Raw genomic sequence first — 25,941 nt, 5'->3', positions numbered from 1 at the left:
TATTTGAGGATACCTGCTTTGGCATAAAGTTTTAAGTCTTGGTGTTTGACATCAAAAAGAAAGAGAAATCCCTCATTGGTGTAATGACTTTAATCAGATACAGATTTGTACATCATAACCTTGTTCATAAAGTGCAACACAGAAACAAAAGCTCAAACAATCCAGCTTTTCTCCTCTTCCTTAAATATTTCACTTATATTCATCAACAAATGAAAAAAAAAGAATCACCTGAACATTCCTCACAGAACACATAAAGGTTGATTTATAAATAAAAGACACATACAGAACAGTGTGTGAAACTTTTCACTTCATCACAAGTGCACATTTCAGCCTGGTTCAATCTCAGCAGAATGGAGCATGGTGTCAGTTAAAGGGACTGTGGTGAGGGTTCAGTTAAGTGACTGTGTGAAATTAAACCTTGGAATAAATAACATAAAGATAAGGTAAGCTGTGGCAGTAAACAGCCTTCCCACCCACAAACTGTGTATATGCAGCAGGGGATTCATTCCACATCTAAAAAAATAATTACACGAGTCATTAAATCTGCAATTTTCTTTGTACCCAAAACATGTTTAAATTCGGGTTAGGTTAGTGAAATCATTTTTGAAAGTCATGTGTGAACTCAACAGTGATCTCTGTCTAACAGTACTCTTGTGTTGTCGCTGACAGAACAACTCTTTTAGGTCTCAATCTTGTGTCGACTGAAAACTTTGGTTTTGAATAACTGAGCATAGCTGGAGGAAAATGTCCACATTATTCTGTCTGGATTACGTTATTCAGCAGTTTAAATAGTTATGTTTTGATAACTAAAAATGTAAATCCCTCTTTGTCCGAGCTGGTATCTGATGTTCTGTACTTTTAAAACAAAGAGCTCCACATTTGAAATGTTTGCTCTTGTGCAGTAACTTCGATTTAGATTAGTCAGATAAACCTTCAGCAGAAAGCAAATACATTTTTTGTACTCTCTCTAAAATATCCAATTACTCTTTTTTACTTTTCTATAGACATTAACTACTTGTATCTGCAATCCCAGCCCAGCAAAATAAATTAAATCTAGAATAAGCATCCTTGCTAAAAAGATTTTATACAACTATTTTAAGAACTACATACTGTATGCAGGAAAATAACTTTAGTGCCAAAAGTGCTGTTGTTTCTTCATCTTTACCACAAAGTCTTCAATCCCTCTCATTGGCAAAAAAAAAAGACAAGCTTAAATCAATCTGGCAACTTCACAAAGGAAAACACTAACACACACACACACATACAGCAGTGCAAATTCAACCACCACACAACAAGCCTAAAAATACAACAGCTTTTCTTTGAACACAGCTTAAAAGTGTTTTTCTTTTTTTTACATTTCCAGACAACTTCAAGCATTCAAAACAAAAAACACCTGAAAACAATCCCAACTGAAAGTTATTAAGTTAACTGATAGTCATAGCATCCGACTAGGCTCTGTATCTATTTAGACATTTGAAGGGAAAATAACAAATTTTTCACATTATTACACACGTTTTTTTATTTCCCGATTAAGCTTGGAATGACTTCACTCTTTCTGTACATACTCTTCATGCGCTCTCTTAAAAGAGGCACACATGCTTTTAGAGTATCAGTCCCTCCACCTGACCACTTTTAAGACAAACTAAACAGAGGACTGGAGTGTAAAATGATATGAACACATGTGGAGTTGGCTAAATTATATTTTAAGTCGTATAACTAACTCCATTTTGCTTTACCCAAATATACAGTATATATGTTTAAGCAGCCTATTGTCTCAGAGAATGCAAACACAAGGTGAAAGAAGACAGAGACACCTGATGTTAAATTTGACTTGAGCTTGTGTAGCTTAAAAATTCTAAATGAAAAGAGAATTCAATTCAATTTTCACATAAGAGACGAACAGATATTTATCAGTAATGTTCTGTTGCTAGGCAGCTTTCACTGACAACATGAAGGGTCCCATCTGTAAATATGAAACATCAAGTGTATATATTTTAGAATTTCAGCCTTTCCCCCAAATAATATAGATCTCTTTGTCTTCGGTCATGTCACATTTAGATTTAATGTGCCAAATCACAACAGATCGAGTTAATGAACAGAATCATCAGGGCAGCAGCATGCCGCTGTAAAGTTGTTACCTTTCAGAGATTTCAAGTTTTAGCAGAGGGCTGATTGTTAACTACATTTACTTCCAACAACTTAACGTCTAACTTACTCTCAGTATGCTTCAAATAAGGGATTTATTGGGTCATCATGGTTACGTTCACACCTGTAAACAAGGAATAAACCCATTCATTTACTTTCAGGTCCAGTTCATGTTCATACTGGTTAGTTCACAATGAAAACCAAGAGCTGTAAACATGACTGACAACAGATTCCTCCACTGAATAGTATTTTGAAATGTCATCTTGTATTATCATCACAAAAAATTTAAATATTGGCAACTTGGTAGAAATTGAGCCTAAAACAGGAATCCTACGTCTCACTTACGTGACCCTTGGGCTGAGATGCATTCATCTTCATGTTTACCCAATGATCATACATTAACATTATGTTTCATTATTAAGAATGGTATCTACTACAATTCATTCCCATTGGTTGCTGCATTTTGCTTTCCCATCAAAACCAACGGTTTGAGGTGGCCTTGAAACCAGATGAGATACCATTCCAGGTCAATTTTTTTGATCTATGCCAGAGTTTAATGACATCCTTTAAACATGCCTGAACAAAGGCACCGGCAACCACAGCAAAGTTTGTTAAAAATGAATCAAGTGCCTTAAATTGTCCACTGGCAGAAAAAACAAACTACACCAAACTCGTTTATTTGAAGCATGCTGAGAGCTTAAGTCTGACCGGGAGGTTTAGGTCACACACAGAATTATTATTTTCAGTCCTAAAAAAGGCTTGAAAATCAAAAGAACAATGTGTGGGGAATCAAATGTTTCACATGGATGAATGGCCCTTTATGAATTACCTGCAAGATTGAAGTGAAAACTCTATCACCAAATCAAAAACAGGATTGGAATTTGATTCTTTTTTTCATGTTCAGTAGTCATAAACTCCCCTACAGCACGTTTAGCATACCGTTTTGTGAGAGGTGTATGAAAACCCTACGTAAGCTCCAGTGATATGGACAATCACTACAAAACAAAAATGACTATATTAAATGTAGCCACACTTTACACAGCTGTTGACTAGGTACACGGCTCAGAGGCTCCTGATATACTTGGTTTTCAACAACATGAATATGCAGACAAGTAGCTATCTGTATGACTCAAGCAGCATTGTGCATACTTGTGTACATCACTATGACATTGGTAGTAGAGCCCAACCGATAAATTGGCCAGCCGATAATATCGGCCGATATGACTATTGGTATCGGCTACTTTTATCGCAGGTATGCGCTGATGTTACTAGATTTATTTACCAGTGAAAAGGATTTCATTTGAGTTTCTTTGTATTACACTAGCAGTTCTCTTTCACCAGAAGAGTGCGCCAACCAGCATTATCACTCTCCAGAAGTGATGATGCACATACATGAGCAGTTACTCTCTAGTTGATTTTTCAAGGATAAAAAGTAGCCTAAGTCACAATTTAAATTATTTAAAAAACTGCAAACAAACATCTTTACACTTAAAATACAGCTTGAATAGTGGATTACAACAGAAGTCCCACCTCTGGCAAAGCAAACAGCCAATCATAGTTAAGGATTTTAGGTTGGCTAATACGATTTCAAGGGGGCCCATGCCCTCTGGACGCCCCTGTCTGTGTTGAACTGATATGCCAAATCTTCCTCCTGCACAACAATGTAACCCTCAGCTACTTTAAAAAAAAAAATGTAACTCACAACCTGTTCATTTTTCTAAGCTACGATTGAGGAAGTATTTTTTTGTGTGCAAAAAACAAAAAAGCGTGGAAGGGACAATCTCACAGACACATAGTTAAAAGCAAGTCTATCAGTGATCTGAGCTGTTTGGTCCAAAGCAAAACACACCGTAACTTCAATGTGGATTTTCTATCTTAATGTCCAGTATGTAAACACATGCTCTGACTAAATGGCTGTGTACCAAAGTGATCTGTGATGGGAGTTTTGTCTCCATTTTCCTCATTGCAGATGTGGATACTTGATATTATCTTGCTGCTTCGTACCTCACTCTCTATCACTGTCCCGTGCCAAAGCAGTAAGGTAATATGTGTAGCATTGTCATGCTATCTAATCCTTACTGCTAACTACTAAGCTACATAAATATTTTACAGACAAATTTGTATCCGTTTTTATTCTGCTCAGTGCCCTTTCCAGGCTTCCCACAAGGCCTTAACTGAAAGGAATACTACTGAAATGTGTTTTTTGTTGGTCTAGTACAGTAGCAGAGAGTTTGCTGGAATGTTACTTTATATGGTAGAACAGAAGACCAATCCAACTGGACCAATAAGTAGGGAGATCGGCTGAAGGAGGGAGTTAAAAAGTAGATGAGCAGGTATGAATTTCTTGATTCCAGTGTGTCCGTTTCTTCTTTCTCCAATCTGTGAATTCCTGTGTCACCTCCTTATCTCTCCTCTCTCCTTCCTAAGCTTCTCCCTGTCTCTTTTGTCAGTAGCGTGTAGAGTACCAGTCATTGTCGGTCATCTGAACCAGCTCATTGACCACATCTAAAAGGTTGTAGTTATATTTGTTTAGCAGCCGCTGATTCAGCGGTCGATCCCCAAATCCCATCTCCACCAGCACGGCCATCATGGTGTCCTGTGTGGACGCATCCACTGGAGGCTGCACAGAAACAAGATCTCTCATCAGTCCACAAATCTGTTACTACAATCTTGATTGGGATACCCTTGTTTAAGTGCTTTACGAGAACCGCAAATGTAACAACGGAAATATAAGACATTAGATACATAAGATTATTGGATATAAAGTCCTGGCTGACCTGTGTGGGGCCTTGTCCAGTGAAGAGGGCTTTGTAGGCAGAAGCAGCTACCGACAGAGCTCCTTTCACCAGGCCGCTGGTAATGCCTGGGTGCCTGTGAAGAGACAATAGAGGTTATGTTCAGAATGTGGCTGAAAAAAAGCCAAAGCTACATCTCAAACTCAGCATTTCTACAGAAATAATATCTTGAATAAGATATTAACAAGAACAAAACTACTGGGTCATGATGTGCAGATCATGTTTACTGTACCACTACGACAGTCCTATACGACAACTATTCCTTTTATATTGAGTGAGATAGATTTACTTTGATAGGACCTTGACAACAGTAGCATGTTCTGTTTTTCTGTTTTCAAACTGTTGACACGGGAGAGAAAATCTTGATTGTTTTTTTATGTTATCATCTTTTTTTAAATGATCCTCATGACATGTGCTTTATTTTAAGTGTGTGTAAAGAGACCTGGGGTCTTCAGGGTTGTCCTCCTCTGTGCCTTCGGCAGCTTTAGTATCATCTGTCTGAGTGTTTTTGGGATCAGAGTCTGTGGGACAGCCAAACATCACATTATCTTCAGCTCTTCAGCTCAGAGATCCACCCAATTTCAGAAGTCAAACATACTGTCAGCTTTGAAATCGACATTTCTCCACATGAAAGGGTAAAACCTGCTGCGATTGAGTAGAGCCTTGCTAGCATGGCTCCTATGTCGCTGCTGCCTTTATAACAGGGTGCTTACCTTCCTCTGTTTGGTACAGATCTGAGCCCTCTGCTCCTTCTGCATCAGCTGTAGAGTCCACTGTAGGAGCCACATCAATTTCACCACTGCTCTCTGGACTGAGAAATACAAGACATTGTAAGTATTAACAACCAGTGCCACCAATACATGTTCAACCAAAAAGCTCAGTAAAAAAAAAGAGAGCTGCAATGAAGTGTTCAGGAGCAAAATGGTTACAACACATACAGTAGCTCTGATCTCTCACCAGCTCTATGTTTGTATCCCCCTCCTCGTACTGACCTTGGGGTGACGATGGTTTTCGGCAGTGCCACAACTTCAGGAGTCAGAGGCTCATCGTCCAGCGTCTGAGACGTGCAGAGCATGTCATTGGCACTGCTAGTGCCCGACACCGCCATCGCTGGCGCTGCTGCAGCGTCACCCTCACCTGACTGCCCCTCTGGGGTGGAACTGCCTGTGTGGTCAGGAGATGGGGTTTCTGGGTCTGTTGGGGTCTTGTCTGTGATGTCACCAGGCTGGGACAGAGCAGAACTGCAATTGCAAAAGGAAAGATGAATAAAAGGGATTGTAATGTCAAAGGATCAAATGGCCATTGATAAAGTCCTTTCTTGGTTTGAAATGAATCTAAGCTCATGGTCTCATGTGTAACCTCCTGAGCCCCCTTTTGTTTTTAAATACATTTTAGGATAAGTAGGATCTAATAAGAATAAAATTGAATTCAGATAGTTTGGATATCTTGATTGCTACGGTCACCCAGGTTGACATTTTGACCCTTTGTTTCTGTGTGCTAAAACATGTTTCTGTTTATTTTTTATCTTACTTCTGTGTTTGTAGGTGTAATAGTGCTTTGAGTAGTCAGAAGACTAGAAAATCGATATATAAGCTCAAGTCCATTTACCATTACCATGAGTCCAAAGAAGAGGACAACAGGTCTAAATCAAGCGTATAAGTATATGTGTTGTAATCCCTGAAGATTTCTATTCCAACACAAACTGCACTGGGACCAGTGCTGTAACTGTTTAGTCAAGGTGTCACATACCTATACATGGAGTCTCCCAGTGGGCGAGTTGTGTCAAAACAGTCGGGGAGGATGATGATGTAATCCTCTGAGGAGGTGGAGGACGATCGACTCCTTATGCCTTCGATTTCCTCTTCATCCTCCTCTTTCTCCTTCTCCTCCTCAGGCTCCTTCTCGCTCTCCTTCACTCTGGACTCCACGCAGATGCTCTCCACGGGAGAATCCTCAACTGTATCTGTGTAGAAACAAAGAAAACTCATCAGGCATTTTGTAAGCCAACTGTAAATTCTCATCGCATTTATTTGAAACCTTTATCTGTGGTGGATGGACCATTGTGAGTAGTGTACAATCATGTCTTTTTCTAACCCCACGCTGACTCTTCCTTAGCAACTAACAGTTTGTGTGTGTCCCTTAGAGCAGTGGTTCTCAACTGGTCGAAAAATGGCGACCCGAATATCTTAGATTTTACAATCAATCAGATTTATTCAAAGAAAAAAAATTGTGCAGTTTGGACCTCAGGGTACAAAACATGAAAAGTGATTTATAGACTTTTTCACAGCATTTTCCTTCCAAGCACACATTCACGACCCACTGAAACGGCTCTGCGACCCACTTTTGGCTCCTGACCCACCAGTTGAGAATCACTGCCTTAGAGCACTTCTGTGCCATGTCACAGGCCACAGCACAAACTGCAGGTTATACTTTAGTTTGTTTTTTGCTCTGCACAGGCACAAGTTAGCAAACCCCACAGTCTTACAGTGCACGAGAAGTAAGATCACATCCACTGACTCCATTTACCTACAAACAGTTCAAACCAGCAAAAACACCACAAGTTCTTGTTTTCATGTTTTGGTTTATGTATGGCTCAATATATAAACTATATATAAAGTAAAAATCTAACAAAGTTGATAAATGTTCCCATGGATAAATAAATGTTAAATTCACCTGTGTTTGAGTGCTCCTGCATTGTGGAAGCCATGGGTGAGCCATGGAGCGGTGTGGGTGCTGAGCTGGGGCCGGGTCCCAGGATCTGGGCTGCAGATAAGGCAGCAGGCAGGGAGGCTTTCAGCAGAGGAGGCAGAGAAGCTTTCAGTGTAGCTGGAGGTTTCTGGGGGGTTTTGGGGCTGCTGGGGCTGCTGTCTGGACTCTCCTCTGTTTTCACTATTTTACTCTTCACAGAGGAGGAGGAGGAGGAGGAGCCACCCTGAGCAGCTGGACGCACCACTAAAAGCAAACAGGAAGTGCACTTTTAGTGACTCTTCTCTGCTCTTACTTACAAATAAAACCATTGCATTTAAATTTTAAACAAATCCAACCTAGAACACTTTTTAGGACAAAGTCAACCAAAAGGCCACTAATAAAAGTAGAAGTGCTGGCTGACCTTTACCTGTCCCTGAGCGAGGCCCTCTCATAGGGGTGTGGTCAGGGGCTTCCTCCAGTGTCAATGAGCGAATCACAGTCTCACAAACAAACTGAGTCCCACTGATGTCATCATTCCCTTCCTCCTGAGCCGGGACTCCGCCTCCTTCTGCTCCAGGACCTACTTCGTGAGGAACATCTGAGGACAGGTGAGCAAATGTTAAGACCTCAGGTGCACGATTACGATGATCTCTGATGTACGTCGCTTTGGATAAAAGCGTCTGCTAAGTGAATTGTAGAATTGTAGATGGCTGGATGGTAAAAATGGCTCAACCATGGATCCATACAGTGATTTTCTTCCGTTGCACCAGGCATCGGTCGCAATGGAAGCAGGCGAAGGATGTTGATCATAGCAACGCTTTCCAGCGCCTCCTGGGGGATTCCCATGTGTTCCCAGGCCAGATGGGATTGACGATCCCTACAACAAGTTCTGGGTCTACTGTGAGGTCTCCTCCCAGTTGGAGCTTCCCAGAACACCTCAAAAGAGAGGCATCCAGGATCATCCTAATCAGATACACAAACCACCTCAACTGGCTCCTTTCAACAAAGGAGTAGCAGCTCTATTCCGAGCTTCCACTGGATGTCTTAGCTCCTCACCCTATTCCTAAGACTAAACACCTCCTCCAGCCTCTGAACAGCAATACAGCTTGTGCTTGTTCAATGGGCCACAAATAAGTAAGTGGAAGTAAAACAACAAACTATCAGCTGACCAATACATTGGTTTTGCTGTGGTTACTTTGCGTTTCATTCTTTATCAACAAAACTAAATTTGTGGTATTAAAATGGAACCGAGAACCTTTAGAAAAAGATCCATTACTCATGATGCTGTTGATGACTTCAGCCTCTTCCTGGATGAGACCCAAGGAGGGACTGCTCTTGTCCTGCAGGTGGCCATCTTGAGGCAAAGGGGACATGCATGGAGTCATGTCTGAGCAGACACAAGACAACAAAGACAGGGAACTTACTGAACCCAAGTCTTTTTTTTATCAGTCATGTCCTGTCAGTAATCAACTTATAGAAGTGATAAATAAGTTTGACTGGAGTTGTCAATGTAGCCATGTATTGATCCACGTTTTGTTTTTCAGTCTTATATCAGACTTCTGCATGGTTCATATGTAACAGTAGTAGTAGTATCAGTGTTGGACTTTGAACAGAAGTTCTGAATGTGTCTGGATTAAAAGAAACCATGAGAACACTTCTTACCAGCAGGCGTGTTGTTTGGGGCGCTCTCCAGTTCTTGGACGATGTTGATATCCAACAGCTCAAAGGACAGAAGATCCTAAGAGATCAGCAACAACATACAGTTAGCTTAAAACTCCTTACATTATGTGAAATGTATGACCCATACCATGCATTATATGTCATGATACATCTCCATCTGCTGTTTTGATTTTTACAATTTTTTTAATTTATTTTTTAAATGGTATTTTCTGAGACTTCCTTCTATGTGGAATTCACAGTAAATCTGGGGTCTACGTTTTTAAGTAATGTTCCTCCACTATATTTCATTATTAAACTGAACGTCTTTGGGTTTTGGACTGTTGGACAAGAACATTGTTTTTTTTGGGAGGGGGCTCCGAGTACTTGTGTCTGGCATGTTTCATCATGTCTGATGTCTTCATTTAGAATGATAAATATGAAAAAGCTTCAAGGTGAGTCATCAAAAATATAAAATCATGTTTTAAAGAAAGAAAAAACAGAGGAATTTTGAGATCAAAAATGTAAATAAAGCAATTAGCAAAGGAAAAAAGTCTCAGAACTATTCAATTAAGTTGCATAGTTCTATTTTAAATGTGGATTGTTATCAAAACAATTTGCTCAATAGATTCATTTGACATTCTTTATTATTCCCCAAGGGAAATTCTGGTTTTACGTTATCAAAAGACATGTTTCTCAAACACATAGGCCCAAATGACAGGATCTATTGCATGCATCTATGGCATAGCATTAATGGAGAAATGTCAGAGAGGGGCTGCTAAACGGGGAGCACCAGAGCTGTTGGGGGTTCTATGCCTTGCACAAGGGCAACTCAGCAGTACTCAGGAAGTGACTTGGCATCTCTCCAGCTACCAGAACAACTTCCATGTTTTGTTCTGCATTTGGACTTTGAACGTTGCCTTTCATCTTGACTAGCCTGAGGCTTAAATTGAATGAAAATGTGAGAGACCCCACACATGACGACAAATCATGACGGATTAACATTTCAGTTATTATAGTGTGTGGTATGCAACGCGCAGCCAACTCAGCACCGCACACTAACCCATTCGTTCACCAACAACCAGAGTCTCGACTATCAACACGTGAAATCTTGCGCGGTCAAACGCAACTTAAGAGTAAACAAACATGATGGGCAAGCTAACTGTGGCTAGCTGTTAGCTGGTACATCCATTACGGTAAACATTTTGTCAGTTGGATTGTGGTTTGTTTAACAGGACATGTTGTATTAACACAGGTGTTGTTGCCACAAATCAACAAGTTGGTCCTGAATTTATGACGCCCATCTAACTTCATGCTTTGTGATTGCTCGTCGCCATGGTAATGTTTGTTGTGCTTCCTGCTTCAGTCAGTTCCACGTGACAACTCACAGAGTCCGTGCTCAGCCGTCCTCAGTGTTCTCCCCACACAACAGGATTTCTGATCGTAAATATTGAACACCAGGTCACACAGATTGACTGATTTATTGGCTGATCAGTTGATGCAATATAATGACCACACCACAGGAGAATCTGGCAAGATAATCTTTGGATCCATCAGTTAGTCGGGCCTTTGCTGACTTTGATCAGGCACAAAATCTGTGCAGTGCCTTAACATTCTTACCAGCAGCAGTTTAGGCTAACAATAGCTTACATTTATCTTTATCAGTTCCATATGCATTTAAAAAATAAATAAATAAATAAATTAATAAATAACTGCCTCACAGCTGTATGCGTCCACCAACCAGCCAAAGTATATCCACACATGACAGTGTTATAGTGATAAGCTGGGGAGGGTATTCTTACATTAAAAATGTTTGCCACTATATGTTACCCACTCGAAGAATACCATAGAACGCCCCTCTCTCTGTTTCTCTGCAGAGCATGTGACTGTCAGGAGACCGTTCTCATGACAGCAGAATGAGCAAATATGCCAGAGGTGGAGAGAGAGTTTCAGTTTGAAGTCCTGAGACATTTTGCATTTAGGAGAATGGGGCAGATGTGAGGTCACAGTGAGCTTGACCTTTGAACACTAATTTCCTATTATTTCATCCTTGAGTTCAAGACACGATCTGTTTAATTTAAATATAAACCTTCCAGCTGTTCTTATAATATAAACCTTTGTCACACCTGTAGTATGAAGTGTACAGCAGTGTAATGATTGATGATTTTTGTACCTGTGCAGTTAGCAGGTCCACAGAGGGGATGTAGTATTCTTCTTGGTCCTCTGACAATATTGGTTGCTCTCTGGAGGCTGCACATGCTTTTCCATCCTTTGTCACTGGGTTCTTACCCTGCAGATACATTATCATGTTATTTAGCACACTGTACACCTATAACCTCATCTATTTGTATCTGTTAATATGCTTTTCATTTTTGCTTTTTTCTGTAACATGATTTTTTTCCTTCCCTTCCACCCATTGCCCTACCTGTGGTGTGACACATGGGGACACCAGTATCCCATCAGCCATCATCGGTGCCGGGGCCAGAGGGTCGACCACGATGCTGCACCAGACTCTGGGTCCAAACTGCTCTCCAGCGTGGGCAAGACGCCAGTGGGAGGTGTAGGAGCCCTCCACAGTGGGGGCACACAGTGCTACACTCACTATACCAACCTGGACACACACAAAGATTTATGTGGATCATTAGCATTTGAAGAAAGAAAAACGTTTACTGTACAATTCAAAGAAAGTTACATAAAACATGAGGGATGAGCTAGCAGACATGTACATCATAACAGATAAGTGATTGTTTCTAACTCACCTGTCCAGGCTGAAGGAAGGGGACAGACACCTCCCTCCAACGGTCCCCAGATCCCACCGCTAGGTTTCCCCACATGAATTTCAGCTGCAGGGAGGAAGGGAGGGTTAATAGAAGAATTACTTAAAGGAAGAATGTGCAACATTTTACACATAAATAAAGCAGAAATCAAGTATATCCTCTGTAAATATCTCTCAGAGTCATGACTGTCTACAATGAGTGTATAAAAACTGATTGAGTGAGAGACTATAGAAAATAAAAAATAACATACTGTACTCACTGCTACACGTAAACGTTCTTAGATCATGTTGCGTAAATATACACGCAATATGAAGCTATGAGCAAAATAAAGAGTGCTACCATTAGCCTGCTAACACAACAATGCAGCTTGAGACAAGGACAATTTAGTCCGCCGCTTGCACTTGCACTGTGTGATCAGTAGAGCTTGCATGAAGAGTTTGTGCGCTGAGAAGAAAAGCGCTGCACGTCCGTCCTGTCTCAACAGTCTGTTGATAACAGCCGCTGTATGACCGACACGGCTCTGTTAGTTTTTACTGGATGTGTTTTCTTTTAGATCGTTTCTTTCCCAATCAGAAACGGAGAGAGGGGGATGTGGTTACAAGTAACGATCAGTAGGAGGCAAAAATATGAGGAATCGTATATTTGGAAAAGAGCGCTGGAGACGTCAACAGCGCCTTTCTAAAAAGTTGAAAGATTTTTAACCTTGAGCGCTCAAAGTTGAGCACAAAAAAGGCGGGGCGCGTGGAAAAAAAGATGTGGATGGTTTAATGTTTGGGGATTTGACCGTCTTATTTCATGCTTACAAATCTTAAGCAACTCTAAGTCAATGTGTTTTCTGACCTAAAAATAACACTAGCGACCTAGTCAAAAGAGTGTAACTATATAACCGATTTACAACATTGTTAAATTGTCCAGACTTCATAAATCTTCACAAATCCTCCAGTCCAGCAGTTAAAAACCTTTAAAAAAACAATTACAAACATGAAAGAGCTCCTCACCTTCGTATCTGCACTCCAGTTAAGCGTCCCAGTGTTCCTCATCTTCCAGTACTTTATAAACTTGGTCCCGGGTCGCAGACGCGTTCCATCAGGAAGGTTCTCGTCCAGAAATGCAGCTGTCATGGCGGGAACCACCAGGGGACAGGGGCGCTTTGGGCGCCTGGAGCAAAAGAATTAAAACCTTTTAGTCCTGCATCTATCTGACATTGTGCTTTAGAAGATGCTTTAACAACTTTTACAACTTTAACAAGAGTCTGTCTTGTATGTACACCAGCCTAACTAGCTTGGACTATAGACGGTATAGAGAAAGTGGCTGTAGCCCCTGTGATTTCAATAACAGGTTTGTGTATTGTCATTATGAGGTCTTTTCAGCCATGGCCATCTTGATTTTGTTTTAGACAGAAAAGTCCATGTGTGAAAGAGATGATGGGGTTAGAGAGCAGTGAAGGAAAGAAAGCACTATGTCCTGATAATTTCAGCTCTCTGTTGCATAGTGGGATGCTGCTGTAAGTCATGATAACTTGCATTTTAACCTGGGATTCTTGTTTTTTCTCAGCCAAGAAAAAATATTAAATCAAAATTGTACTAACGGAAAAAAGAACAGACCCATCCAAAAAAAGGTATTTTCAAATTACTGCACTAGAAGGGACCCGTCAATCACAAAGTCACCACAACCTAAAGCATTCCCTGCTTTAATGTCTTTTACCATGGACTGTTTATATCAATGGACAGAGCCTGAGTGAAATCACCCATCTGTTAGAGCATGGGGCTTTGGAGTTCCATCGACGGCTGTCGCCCTTGTTTGAAGTGCTTTCAGTAAACCTGATGACAGGCTGAGAGCTGGAGCAGGTTTTAAGCCTCTTGAGATACAGCTACATCACGCCAACCTGTCAATCATGTCAGCTATGTGGCTTATTGTGAATAAAGCTGATCCTTCATCAAATCAAAACGCATAAGTTATCTAAAAATTAGACCCCCTCGTACAGTGTGTGATGATCGAGAGATGAGCTAATCAGACCTTTTCGTTTTTTGGAACCAGGCTATAAACATGCTTATTTCTGCTGTAAAAAACTGTCTTTTTTAAATGGGTGTGTATGTGACTTCTGATGCTTCTGCATCTAGCCTCAAGCGGACACTCAACCAACTGCAGGATTTTGCACTTCTGTATCTGCTTAATTTTTCAACACCGGAGGTAGCCGCTTGATATTAGACCATGTTGGATCATAAAACACAAAATCCACATTATGCTGTATTAAAGAAGAAAATTAAATTAAAAGGAAAACATTAACTTAGCTACAAATGAACTGAGAAGTAGTCTCATTTGCTTCCATATATTCTATTTTCAGTGGAGTTGCCCCCTGCTGGCCAGTAGCAACAAAGCAGGTTTAAAGCACTGCTGAATTAGGATCCCTTTTTAAAACAAGAGGCTCCATCAACTTCTGATATACTAGTCTTTGGTTTGGACATGACTTTGAACATACTCAGGACTGTTGTGCTGTGTGGCTCGCGGCTGCAAGAGGACAGGGGAGGAGCTTCCGTCTCTGTGGGAGGAACTCCACTGTATGCCCCGCCTCTCCATCCTCAACTGTTTTCTGATCTCTTTGACCTCGGCCTTCAGCAGGCGCTTCTCTGCTTTCAGACGCTGCTTCTCTGCCTTCCGGAAACTGCGGTCCCCTCGTCTGTAGAACCTGAAAGATAGTCAAATTACAAAAAAAGGGTTAAAGAGATGACATCATGGCGACACAGATGACAATCATTGGTAATAAACACAGACACTAGGTTTTAGGAATAATATGCCATATCAATCATTATTCACTTGAAATATCCCATCACTGCAAATGTTGAGTCCAGTATAAAGAAAAAAAGGAGGTGGTGGAGGTTGTATTTATGTGACTAAATGTGACAAATGCATTGATTGGTTGATTGATAGTTTGATTAATTTATTTTCCATTATTTTAAACAAAATATATCATAATTTTTAACAAGTGGATTTAAATCTCATAGCTTGTTTGTTTAATGAAGGTATCAAGTTAATATGGCAATGATCTATGTATTGCACTCATAATATAGTAACAAATAAAAATCTGCTCTGTTTTTCTGTATTAACAAGATAATTAACTCAGAAATACAAATTATGTGGTGCTCGCATTTCTGGGCACAACACTCTGTGTGGATCCAGTATTTTAAGCAACTGCCTCTCTTGAGTTTCCACTTTGTGTCAACATGTAGTCAACCTGAATGCATTTCAGATGCATCACTATCAGTGAAGCACGTCTTACGGGCACACCGGATCAGATCAGGTGGGGTTTGTGTCTGAACTGAAAAGATCGAAGTTGCCTGTGGAAAGTCGACATAATGACAATCCCAACTAAATTTATGTAGCATCTATGTTTCAAACCTAAAACAACATAAAACTGGGTTAAACTAAACAGTCTGGTAAAGTTTGCTACTTTAAGTGGTCTAAATGAGAGCTGCTGTTGGGATTTTTGAGCAACAGGTATCTTGTTAATTCAGAAAAACAGAGCAGTTTTTTATTTCCACGTGACCGCAATATGCTTCATTAACAGCTCAACAATTCAAGGTAAAGAAATCTTAAAGTTTGGATAGTGATTATTAAAAAAATAATTGTTATTGGTGGAGTCTCAGAATTGTAATCTTGATTGAGGTACAGTACCTGCTGTGGTCGGGGGCAGGTGACCCGTGCTCTGGGATGGACAGAGGAGTCCTTGCTCTCACCAGGTTGTGACTGGGATCGTGAGAGAAGCTGCAGGGCTCGCACAGAGTGCAGGAGGTGCACACACTGAGCAGAGACAGAGAGAGGAGGAGATACAGAGGAAGGTAGAAAATGAAAGAGGGAGATGAGAGGAAGGGTCATTCCAATTTAAGACTAAACAACATGACTAAGAATACAGAATAACAAACTCTAATGACACAGTGGATACCATAAAAAAAATGTCCACAGCAGTGTCCACTGTGAATAGCTAAGCTACTGTGCTATTTCACTTTCCCCATGATGCTGAGACACACGGAAAGAGAAAGCAGAATGCCTGGAGTCAGGGTGTACAGGGAAACATAAACTGATTCTTAATTTTAGGTTTCAGATATCAGGGAATGACTGCCTGAAGGCTGTACACCTTAGCATATCAGTCAAGTTGATTCACAAGTCGGTAAATCCTTCTCACCACAGCAGACAGGTGTCACCTTATCATCTTATCCTATTGGACATAAATGTGATATTTTTTCATGATTAAAGAATTATTATCCTCCTTTTCAACAAGTTTAAATAAGTCTCAGAGCTCCCCAAAACATGTGTGTGAAGTTTCTTTCTAAAAATCCACTCTGATCATGTATTTCATCATGCCTATAAACTCTCTATTTCAGCCCTGCTCAGAACAGCCTGTTTCTGTGTCTGTACATTTAAATATGTAAATGAGCTGGGTGTCTTGGGTTTACATTGAGAAGGCAGACTCAGAGGGCAGAACAAACCCCTGGCTGTGGGAGTGTCACCCACCTGGGGGAGGGCTTACTGCCCTTTGTGATGTCATGAAGGGAAAATCTCCAAACGGCCTGTTTGAGCACACATTTTCTGAAAAGTGGAGCAGGCAGAAGACGGAGAGGATGGATGTTACTCATAATTGGGGGGTTTGTAGACAGACTAGGGACACATATTAGTGTTAGAGGAACATGGTGAAGTGCATTTTGCATAATATGTGACCTTTAAGACATCCCTTCTTTAATTAGGGGCAGAAATGTTTATAGAGAGGTCACAGTGACCTTGACTTTGAACGCCATTTAGAATTAGTTTAACTTTGAGTTGACATAGATATGTGTGCCAAATGTTTTTCCTCAAAGCAATCCTAAAATAATACAAACAGAAGACTGAGACTTGGTTGGACTGGGCGGCTGTGGCTCAGTGGTACAGATCCAATAAGAAGGTGGCAGTTTGGTCCCCAGCTCCTGCACTCCACATGCCGAAGTGTACTTGGGCAAAATACTTAAAAGCAAATTGCTCCAGCTGTCATTAAAATCTGTGTATAACTGTGTGTGTGCCAATTCATACTGATTGGCACTTTACATAGCACCCTCTGCCATCAGTGTTTAAATGTGTGTGTGAAAGGGGGATTTTGGACATGACGAGAGTGGAGTAAGAGTGCATAGAGTCCTCAGAAGACTAGAAAAGCTCCCAGTCAGAGCGCCCATTCAGCTGTTTCTGGTAGGTCTCTGTTGTTCGCTACTGAGAGGCTTTGCTCTGACTTATTACAGCAGTGTGAGCCAGGAAAAATAAAAAAAGGTTTTCTTGTAATTTACTTCCAATTAACTGTCTTACACTTGCAGAAAAAAAACATCATGTTGCAAATTTGTACTCAGTAAAAATATAAGCTTTTTCAGGTCTGTACTGAACAGGATCACATATGTGTCATATGCTTGATACAGAAAAACTAAAAATCCCTGTAATCCCCTGAGAAAACTACTTTAAAATGCTTGTTTGCTTAACGGTGGTTGGATCAGTCTTTTCTAGGAAGGCAGGAAAACTAAAGGTTGAATGGCTTTCATGACAGCATGGAGCAGATTTGCAGATTGTTAGGTGCACTTGCATGCAGATATCGGTTTTAAACTAATACATGAATTGTCATCAGATCTTGACTCATATCATGATATCATGCAGGTGTAATGGGTTCCGAATGCTTTTGCTTTATAAGGACTGTTTTCCTGCAAACACCAAAGCCTGCTGATAAGATGATTGGTCAATAATACTCAGACAACAAATGTACAACAAACAGAAACCTATACATACTTTACTAAATTCAAATGTATGTCAAGATTGAACACTTTTTTTTGTAGAATCTGTGTAGAAAATCTGGCTCATCCTGTGACTCCCCCCTACCTGGCTCTGTGGGAAATCCCCCCTACTACAATTACTCTCCTCTTCCTGACTGTTACCTGCATGGGCGGAGCTGCAATCCCTCTCAGAACAATGGAGCTGACTCCAGCATGTGGATGCCTCACCTCTTCATTAGTTTGAGTGTTTGAACTGGTCCTTAAGTTTCTTCATGTTTTAAATATGTTGGTAGCCTTCGAATAGTTTGGGCTTTATTATCTGTATTCATTTATATTAATTCAGTAGCATTATTGCTGAAGTAACATCCTTTTAGATTATTATAGAATGTTTTATATAAAACATAAATTGTACACTGTTGGTGTTCAACCAAGCAGCTCACCTTGAAAATTTCAGGAAGTTTACAGTAATTTTGTGTGAAAGTACCATAACAGATGTGTGGTGAGTGTTGCATTGAATTAGTACTTTAACAACACATACCTGCACTGGTAGCCTCCTCCAGTGGTCTGCCCCCTGCAGGAAGAACAGGGAGGGGTGGAGGAGGATGGAGCTCCAGGCAGAGTGGAGGAGGAAACCTCAGGGACTTGCTGAGCTTCTGCTCCTCCTACTGCTCCCCCTCTACCTCCGCCTCCCACCCCTGTTCCTCCACTTCCTCCCAGGGGTTTGTGGATGCAGCACTGTCCAGAAAACTCCCGGCAGATCTTCTCCACGGCCTCACGAACCACCTGGTCCTTAAACTGAGGGGAGGGAGAGCAGAGAAGATGGAGGGAAGGACGTTGGAAAGAGGGCGCTCACTCATTGTGTCTTTCTGTAAAATCTGTTAGCTGATTATTCGTCATGAATAAAACCTCTGTTAGGTTGTTCTTACCTTCTCCATGTAAGAGGTGAACCAGGCTGGAGGAGTCTTGTCTTCTTCTTTAGTCCCCTTCACTTCTTTCAGAATTAACTGATTAAAAAAAGAATACACAAATGAACTTGAAAGTCAACCTTTTCTTTCAGATCATTGTCTTACAACTTGAACTGAACTTATTTTTATTTTCTGTTGCCAGACAAACTGACTTCATGATGGACATCCGGGTGTAAATCCATCAGTCGGTTCACTAAAGTTAACTCAAATACAGACCTGTCCATGAACACCACTGAAAGGATCTCATAGCTTAAGTTTTTTTGGGGGGGGAGCTAAAAAGATGACCATACTTTCCAGAGTAGCCCAAAATATATGCATTGTACAGTAAGTCATTATTGTGACAATAATTTAAAGAATTTGATCGACTTTCATATCCACTGACCACAGGACTGAAGCAATTCTACACATCTTTCTAGATAGCCTAGAAAAAATCCATCCATCCACTATCTATACTGCTTTTCCCGTTCGGGTTCGCAGGGGGCTGGAGCCGATTTGACCAGCTGTCATTGGGCGGGAGGCAGAGTACAACCTGGACTGGTTGAGCATGATCACAGGGCTGACATATAGAGACAGACAACCAGCCACACTCACACCAACGGGTAAGAGTCAACAATTAACCTAGAGAGCATGTCTTTGGACATTTATAGTTATCTAGGTGCATAAATAACTAAGGTAAATCATTTGCAGTAGCAACAATAAACTCACTTTTCAAAGCTGATCTAACCTGATCAGTGTCAATGGGTTTAAAAAGCTGATAAATGGTGAAAGACCAGCAAGACGCCTATGATGACCTGCTGTGTGTTGGGGTCTTACCATGCCCTGATCCGGCACTGCAGCCTGGACTTTGCGGCTGACCACCTGAGCCAGAGCGGGACAGTGCTGTGGGGGTCTGAAGCCCCTCTTCGGCTCTGTTGCACTGGCCTTGTTGGTCGGGACCCTGGTCGGCTGTCCTCGAGTCTCGTACACATTCATGTGCAGACGATTCCCCTGCCTCCCTGCACTCTGGAACACAAGAAAACTCAAACTGTCAATGAAGAGGCCAGTGTCTCCTCCACCCCGAAAAGCAAAGCCTCTCTGGACATAAGTAAGAACACATCAAACATTCATACTCTATAACCCTGTCGCTTTAAATCCTTCAGGTTTGTTTCAGGGAGAAGCTCTGTTTTCCAATGACTGCTTCAAATCGAATTACACAGATTAATTGTTCCACATCCTCAAAATGTTGTGCATAGGATCAAGTCTGAAAAATAGCATCATTACTGCTGTTTAAACAAGTGAGCAGAGTTTACGTGTAGCTCTTTGTTTCCTGTAAGTACGTAAACATGAAAAGGAATCTAGCCTAACAACTTACCTTCAATGCCTCTTCATACTCCCCTGGAAAAAATAAATAAAAAACAATATTAACTTGACATTAAGGTGCATCTTTAGTTTTGCATATTGCGCTATCTGACTGTTATTGCTTACCTTGGCTGTTAATGGACACCTGGTAATAAAAAAAAGGGAAATTATTAATGTCAATCCGTCAACATTTTAACCATTTTAGTCTGTTGTTTATTTATTAACACAGTTTTAGGTATTCAAGGGGGAGTCAATCAATTTCATAAATATGAATTTCAGTTGACCTATCCCTGTTGGTAATGCTCAGCTTGTGAAAAAAAAATGTAAACACTTTGACTATGTCAAGTCAGAGACAAAAACCTTGATGATGTCATTCTGGAGATCACAAGGTTTTATCAGCTTTGGTTAGTGAACTAACAAACGTGACACACAAAACAAAGTGAGGGAAAGGTTGAGTCAAAAAAAAAAAGCATCTGAACTGAATAAGGGGAAATTAAGGATTCTGAATTTTGGCTCAGTTAACTCAGCTATATTGAGCTTTTTCATTCAATCATTCAAATCACCAGCTTACCCCCCAACAAATCTCTGGAGTACGGGTTAAAAATGATCAAATCACAGTACAGCAACAGTGAAGGGAAGCTGGGCAATTACTTAGAGATAAAAAATAACTGAAATAATGACTCATTTAATCAATCCATCTTGATATGTTTGTTGAATTCATTCACTACAGATTGCGACTGCCATCGACCACTTAAAGGCTTTATATGTAATTTTCCCCACTTAAATATATTAGAAATCAAGTATATCCTCTGAAAATAACTCTAACATACTAGAAGAATAACATACTGTACTCACTGCTTAACTGTGTTTCTATATCACGCTCATTTCAGGTAAATTTACATGCAGTGTGAAGATACGAGCATAATAAAGATCACTAGCATTAGCATGCTAACACAACAATGCAGCGCGAGTTGTTTTGGTTTCATGCTGGTGCTCAAGGGCGACATCTGCTGGATCAAAAAATCACATATAAAGCATTTTCAATCTTGATTAATCACATGCTATTTTTTCCCTCTAGGTACACCATGGCTAAGCCTCTGCAGTGTCTACCTTTACAAAACTCCCAGACAGGTCAGTTGGTGAGTAAAAAATAATATCCGCCTAATGACATCAAAGACTTTTTTTCTGTTCCTTTCAGCTGTTTTTCTTTTTTTTCTTTCCTTCTCCCTCTGAGCTTGTTGTTCTGAGCTCTGTGTTCACACTGACAGAGTGGCGCTTCCTTCAGCATGTTCAAGTGTCACTCGGAGGCTCAAACCTGTTTTTTTTACCTGAACCCCTCCTATCTAAAGGCCCTGACACACCAAGCAGACGCCAAAGAACTAGTGGCGTCAAAGGCCGCCTGTGCCGTTGCCTCAAGATGCCTTTGTCTTGGCCAAAAAGTTGTCAGTCCTTGGTCTTATAGTGGAAAAAGAAAAGAAGAGGGGGTTGCAACAAATATTGAGAAACCGCATTAATGGGTGAAAGCATGCAGGCTCAAGGGGCTTTCCCGAACCTGAGTCGAGAGCTGGAGATAAATGAAACCTCCGAACAGCCAATCAGAGAGAATCCTCTCACTGAACGCCAACGTCGATTCAACATGTCGAATGGGCCAAAAAAGGCAGACAGGGGCTGACGGGTAGCGACGGAGCTGGACACACCGCAAAAACTAGGGTGACGACTAGTTACACCGACAACCGCTCACAGACGATCTAATTAGGACCGACGATACCTCGGTGTGTCAGGGCCTCAACAGTCAGCCCGGGCCACCATGTAGGAGCTCAGAGCAACTCAATCAATAGCAATGCGAATAACGCATTCACACTAACAGCCCTCATTTTATACATGTTTTTTATAAACAACAGGGCAGAGGTGTAAAAACACTGGCCTCTCCTTCAAGAACATCATCAATGTAATTACAGAGAACTTTGAGTGCAGACGTGTTGCATAAGTGCCATTTACTTTTTATGAGTGTAGTAACGGTGACGATAAAGTTTCATGTGTAATAAGGAAATAAATTAATGGCAGCAAAAAATATCTTACCTCCTCGTTCTCCTCATCGAAATAAGTCAGCTGAAGACTGGAGAGACCAAAAGACCGTTTCACCTACACACACACACACACACACACACACACACACACACACACACACACACACACACACACACACACACACACACACACACACACACACACACACACACACACACACACACACACACACACACACACACACACACACACACACACACACACACACACACACACACACACACACACACACACACACACACACACACACACACAGAGAGAGTGTGATGAGGACATAAGATGATGGGTCAATTGTTGTTTTTGCAGAAATTTTGAGACATACACTTTGTAATCAAAAACTCTAATACCTAACAGAAATTTCAATGTTATCTGTTGGGAAACAAATTGGAGTATTACTTTGAATGAAAGGAGAGTCAACTTTGAGTCCTCTTGGCTTACAGTCTGAATTCTCCATTTTTAGGATGCAGCCATGGTGACATTGTGCATAAGCAGTTAAAAAGCTAAACCTTTTCATTTAAACCCTTTCACATGTCTACTTCATCAGTGAAACAACAAATCAAAGTGAAGTCTGATGTCTGTGACTCAGCAACACTTAAACTAATGAACTCTCCAAGGATGCTGACTTTGAGTTGGATAAATTCAAAAGGTGCCAAGCTCGGAAGTCCTTCTTCAACTGCCTTGATACTGGGCATTTATAATCCCTGTGGTTATAAAGAGGACTTGTGGTCCTTTGCCCTCATAGATTTCAGTGGCTTTAGGCTCATTAGTATAAAAAGCACAATGAAACATTAAGATAATGTGAACAGTGCATTTGAAGCCACTTCCTGTAAATAAATTATAGCTGACACAACAAAACAACAAAAATCCAAAGAGTCAATCAAAATGTTACACTGGGAAATATACAGACAAAGAGTGTAACGATAGACTCTTAGATGGAATAAATAAAAAACATAAACCAGTCTCTGGGTTTAGACGGGGGAAAGCTTTGGTGCATTGATGTCAGAAAACAGTAAATAGATAGAATTGTCTATTTACAATTCTACAATTCATATAGCAGACGCTTTTATCCAAAGCGACGTACATCAGAGAGTAAAAAAAAAAAAGCAAGGATCTAGAAAAGAGGAAACAATGTGGGTAAGTTCAGAGGATCGGAAACAGCTGACAGGCAATGCACAGAGGCAAAGCATGTTCGTTCCACCACCAGGGGGCGACAGAGGAGAAGAGTCTAGTTAGAGTCTTAGGGCCTTGTTGTGAAGGTTGGATCAGACGATTTTCTGAAATCAATGAACCAAAGCTTCATTTTCTGGAACAGTCACAGTTAGATTTAGGTAGCACTACTTCTGATGAAGGAAAAGAACATGATCTGGTATTAGTTCATAAACTTTATTGACATAAACACTATAAACTGGTTTAAGTGCAATAGTGAAAATACAATTTAAAGGCCTCTACACAATTCCCCCTTATGTTTTTGTCAGAGTACATTAAATGCTATTATACTATCCACTTGTTTTCAGTTTGTAATTTTTCTCCACACATATGGCCCCAGGCTCGACCTATACCTCTAAGTGAGATTCAGACATTAGCCATGTTTCAGCTCAACAACAGTCCAGCCTGAAATGTGACTTGAGTTAAAGATGGTGACTCATCATACTACATGCTTTTGAATACCAGTCTCAGGGCTGATCCATTCTGTTGTCTACTTTTGTAGTTCTCAGACTGGATGGATTGGATTCTCTGTATTATTTTATAAGTGTAAAATATGTGTACAGTAGTGTTCAGTAGACAAGAGACCTGCGGCAGCTATAGGCTTTACTGAAGTCTGTTGAAAGTTGAGTCTTTTAAATGTAACACTTGCATTCAGGTTTTAAATTTAAGGAGGTTCAGGAGGTGGAACCCCCCCCCCCCCCCGCCCGCCTTGTTAAACTTGAGTTTAACAGACAGCATTATAGGATTATTTGGGGGCTGTAAATATGCTTTTGATTTAAAAATGAGGCAGCTCTCAAATAATTGGTGGTTTAAATTAGCAATTTATGACAAGTTTGTGCAACTGCCAATATTCACAAACTGACCCTTCACCTCTATGGGCTCAGTGAGGGAAGATCAAGTGCTGTTGGCTTAGGGATATTGTTGTTCTGCTTTTTTTGTAGCTTTGAAATCATACTTGTAAACAATCTGACAGATTGTTATTGGTTCCTTATTTAGACAAAAATAGAGGAATTAGGGGGGGATGGGCATCATTTACAGGAAGAGGTGTGGTATAGCAGAGAGAAGTACAATTGAGTAAGCAAATGCAGGATTGGCTCATGTGGAGAAGTTATACTTGTACCTACAGCCGAGGAAAAGACTTTGGAGAAACCAACAAAACTAAATAAGATTGAAAGGAATCCTATAAAAGAAATGCCAATGCCATAACCCCACAAACTGTGTCCACTAGGACAGGCTACCCCATGTGATAGCACCGCACAAAGCTTTCAATGCTTACTGGATCCATCAGCAGGCATTGTGGGACAAGCTGGGGGAAGACTGCATTTCTGCAGAGTGACGTCAGAGTGGCAGTCAGGTTGACAGACAGGGAAAGCACTCTACGTTATTACAAGTCTGGAAAAAGCTTGAGAGATGATATTATATGTGAAACACATTTATATTGAAGAGCACTTGTCTTTGACATGACTCCGATGTTGAACTGATGGAACTATAGTGCTGGAAATGTACTGAATACAAACAAGACAGAAGTTCTACATGGAGAAATTGCTGAGTTCAAATCAACAGCTAACAATATCATTAATACAAATTAAACAACAATAGTTAAAAAAAGAAAGAAAGACATCTTCAGTATGATTGAACATACAAAGTAAAGTCCTTCCTCTATAGCATGAACTTATTTGAATTGGTGCAGTATTGTATTACGTGTATTATTAGCGTGTAAGGCCTACATCAATTCTGCATTCTTCCTGTCACGTAAAACAAGCAGGAGGTGCACTGACAATAACACTGAGTAACATTTAAAAGCGACTGAATTAACAGAGGATGAATAACTGTCAAATGGTGGCTGTGTGATACAACTGCTCAAACCAGTTGTTATTCGAGTTAGTAGAGTGTTTTTATTTCCCATCACGACAAAGCAGTAGCCTATACTAAGCCTGTAGGGACAGCGGTGTGTCCTCTGTGACACTGCATCCTGTGCTGTCAGTCTAATGAAAGCTTTCCCAGCTTTACTCTTTCAGCTCACGGGACATGAGCATGATGCTAGGCTATAGCAGTGCATATTAATGGCAGTAGGCTATTCACTTAAGGGTTAACACATCGTTCGGATGTGGCACATTGATGTCATCATTTACAATTAGTACACCTGAACGAGTGTATAAGAGCAGGATGCAGGAAGCATCAGCCCGACGGTGTGTTGTGATCGGTGGTGTTTGTGAACAGGCCCGGTGATTCTCCCCTCTTACCATTGCCTCCATTGACTCCCAGCTCTTGGTCTCAGATCCCGACAGGAGGAAATTTTTGGAATTTCCCCTGAAATTCACCTTCAGATTGATGTAGAAGTCCATGACGTCGCCTTTCCGTGCCTTAAAGCATATTATACACAACGGGCGACGGAGCGTTTTCCCCGACAACCACAGCTATTTGGGTTAATCTCGCCAATTCGCTCCAGTCACTTATCCGACGGGGATGAGGCGTACTTTGTGTTTACATCAGCGCCCTGGGCACG

General features: G+C 40.8%; 1 protein-coding gene and 1 long non-coding RNA gene across 7 annotated transcripts in view; one reads left to right on the top strand and one right to left on the bottom strand.

Annotated features, from left to right (window-relative positions):
- The window catches only part of LOC132995636 (uncharacterized), a 169,882-nt gene that overhangs the window by 40,503 nt on the left and 103,438 nt on the right, over positions 1-25,941 (top strand). The gene's annotated exons all lie outside the window — the stretch shown is intronic.
- On the bottom strand, positions 76-25,941 carry nbr1b (NBR1 autophagy cargo receptor b). 6 transcript variants are annotated; one of them, XR_009665789.1, is made up of 24 exons: positions 25,679-25,941; positions 22,221-22,283; positions 20,268-20,286; positions 20,155-20,177; positions 19,617-19,805; positions 18,765-18,842; positions 18,377-18,633; positions 15,734-15,859; positions 14,541-14,747; positions 13,060-13,219; positions 12,044-12,127; positions 11,710-11,895; positions 11,458-11,574; positions 9,291-9,366; positions 8,884-8,982; positions 8,050-8,226; positions 7,614-7,892; positions 6,690-6,903; positions 5,933-6,181; positions 5,654-5,751; positions 5,383-5,461; positions 4,923-5,016; positions 3,538-4,765; positions 76-3,404 (listed from the first exon to the last, which is right to left on the bottom strand). XR_009665789.1 is itself a non-coding variant. In XM_061027179.1 (23 exons), the coding sequence occupies exons 1-23, from the start codon at positions 25,778-25,780 to the stop codon at positions 4,592-4,594; spliced, it is 3,150 nt and encodes a 1,049-aa protein (XP_060883162.1). In that variant the 5' UTR covers positions 25,781-25,941; the 3' UTR covers positions 76-4,591. The 6 variants fall into 6 exon arrangements, 4 of the variants coding, with proteins under 4 accessions (XP_060883162.1, XP_060883163.1, XP_060883164.1 ...); XM_061027179.1 differs by having other exon boundaries at positions 76-4,765; XM_061027180.1 differs by having other exon boundaries at positions 76-4,765; positions 8,056-8,226.

The sequence above is a fragment of the Labrus mixtus genome, chromosome 20 (assembly GCF_963584025.1).
Source record: "Labrus mixtus chromosome 20, fLabMix1.1, whole genome shotgun sequence".
NCBI classification, from domain to species: Eukaryota; Metazoa; Chordata; class Actinopteri; order Labriformes; family Labridae; genus Labrus; species Labrus mixtus.
The sequence above is the reverse complement of the archived record's forward strand: the minus strand, read 5'-3'. Positions and strand labels throughout refer to the sequence as shown.

Bases quoted from the DNA above. Each gene is read 5' to 3' on its own strand.
- nbr1b (XM_061027179.1), bottom strand. From the start codon at position 25,780: ATGGACTTCTACATCAATCTGAAGGTGAATTTCAGGGGAAATTCCAAA. The intron at 18,843-19,616 runs GTAAGACCCCAA...TTTTTTAATCAG, and splicing joins CAGTGCCGGATCAGGGCATG to TTAATTCTGAAAGAAGTGAA. The intron at 12,128-13,059 runs GTGAGGAGCTCT...TCCTCCCTGCAG, and splicing joins ACTGGAGTGCAGATACGAAG to CTGAAATTCATGTGGGGAAA.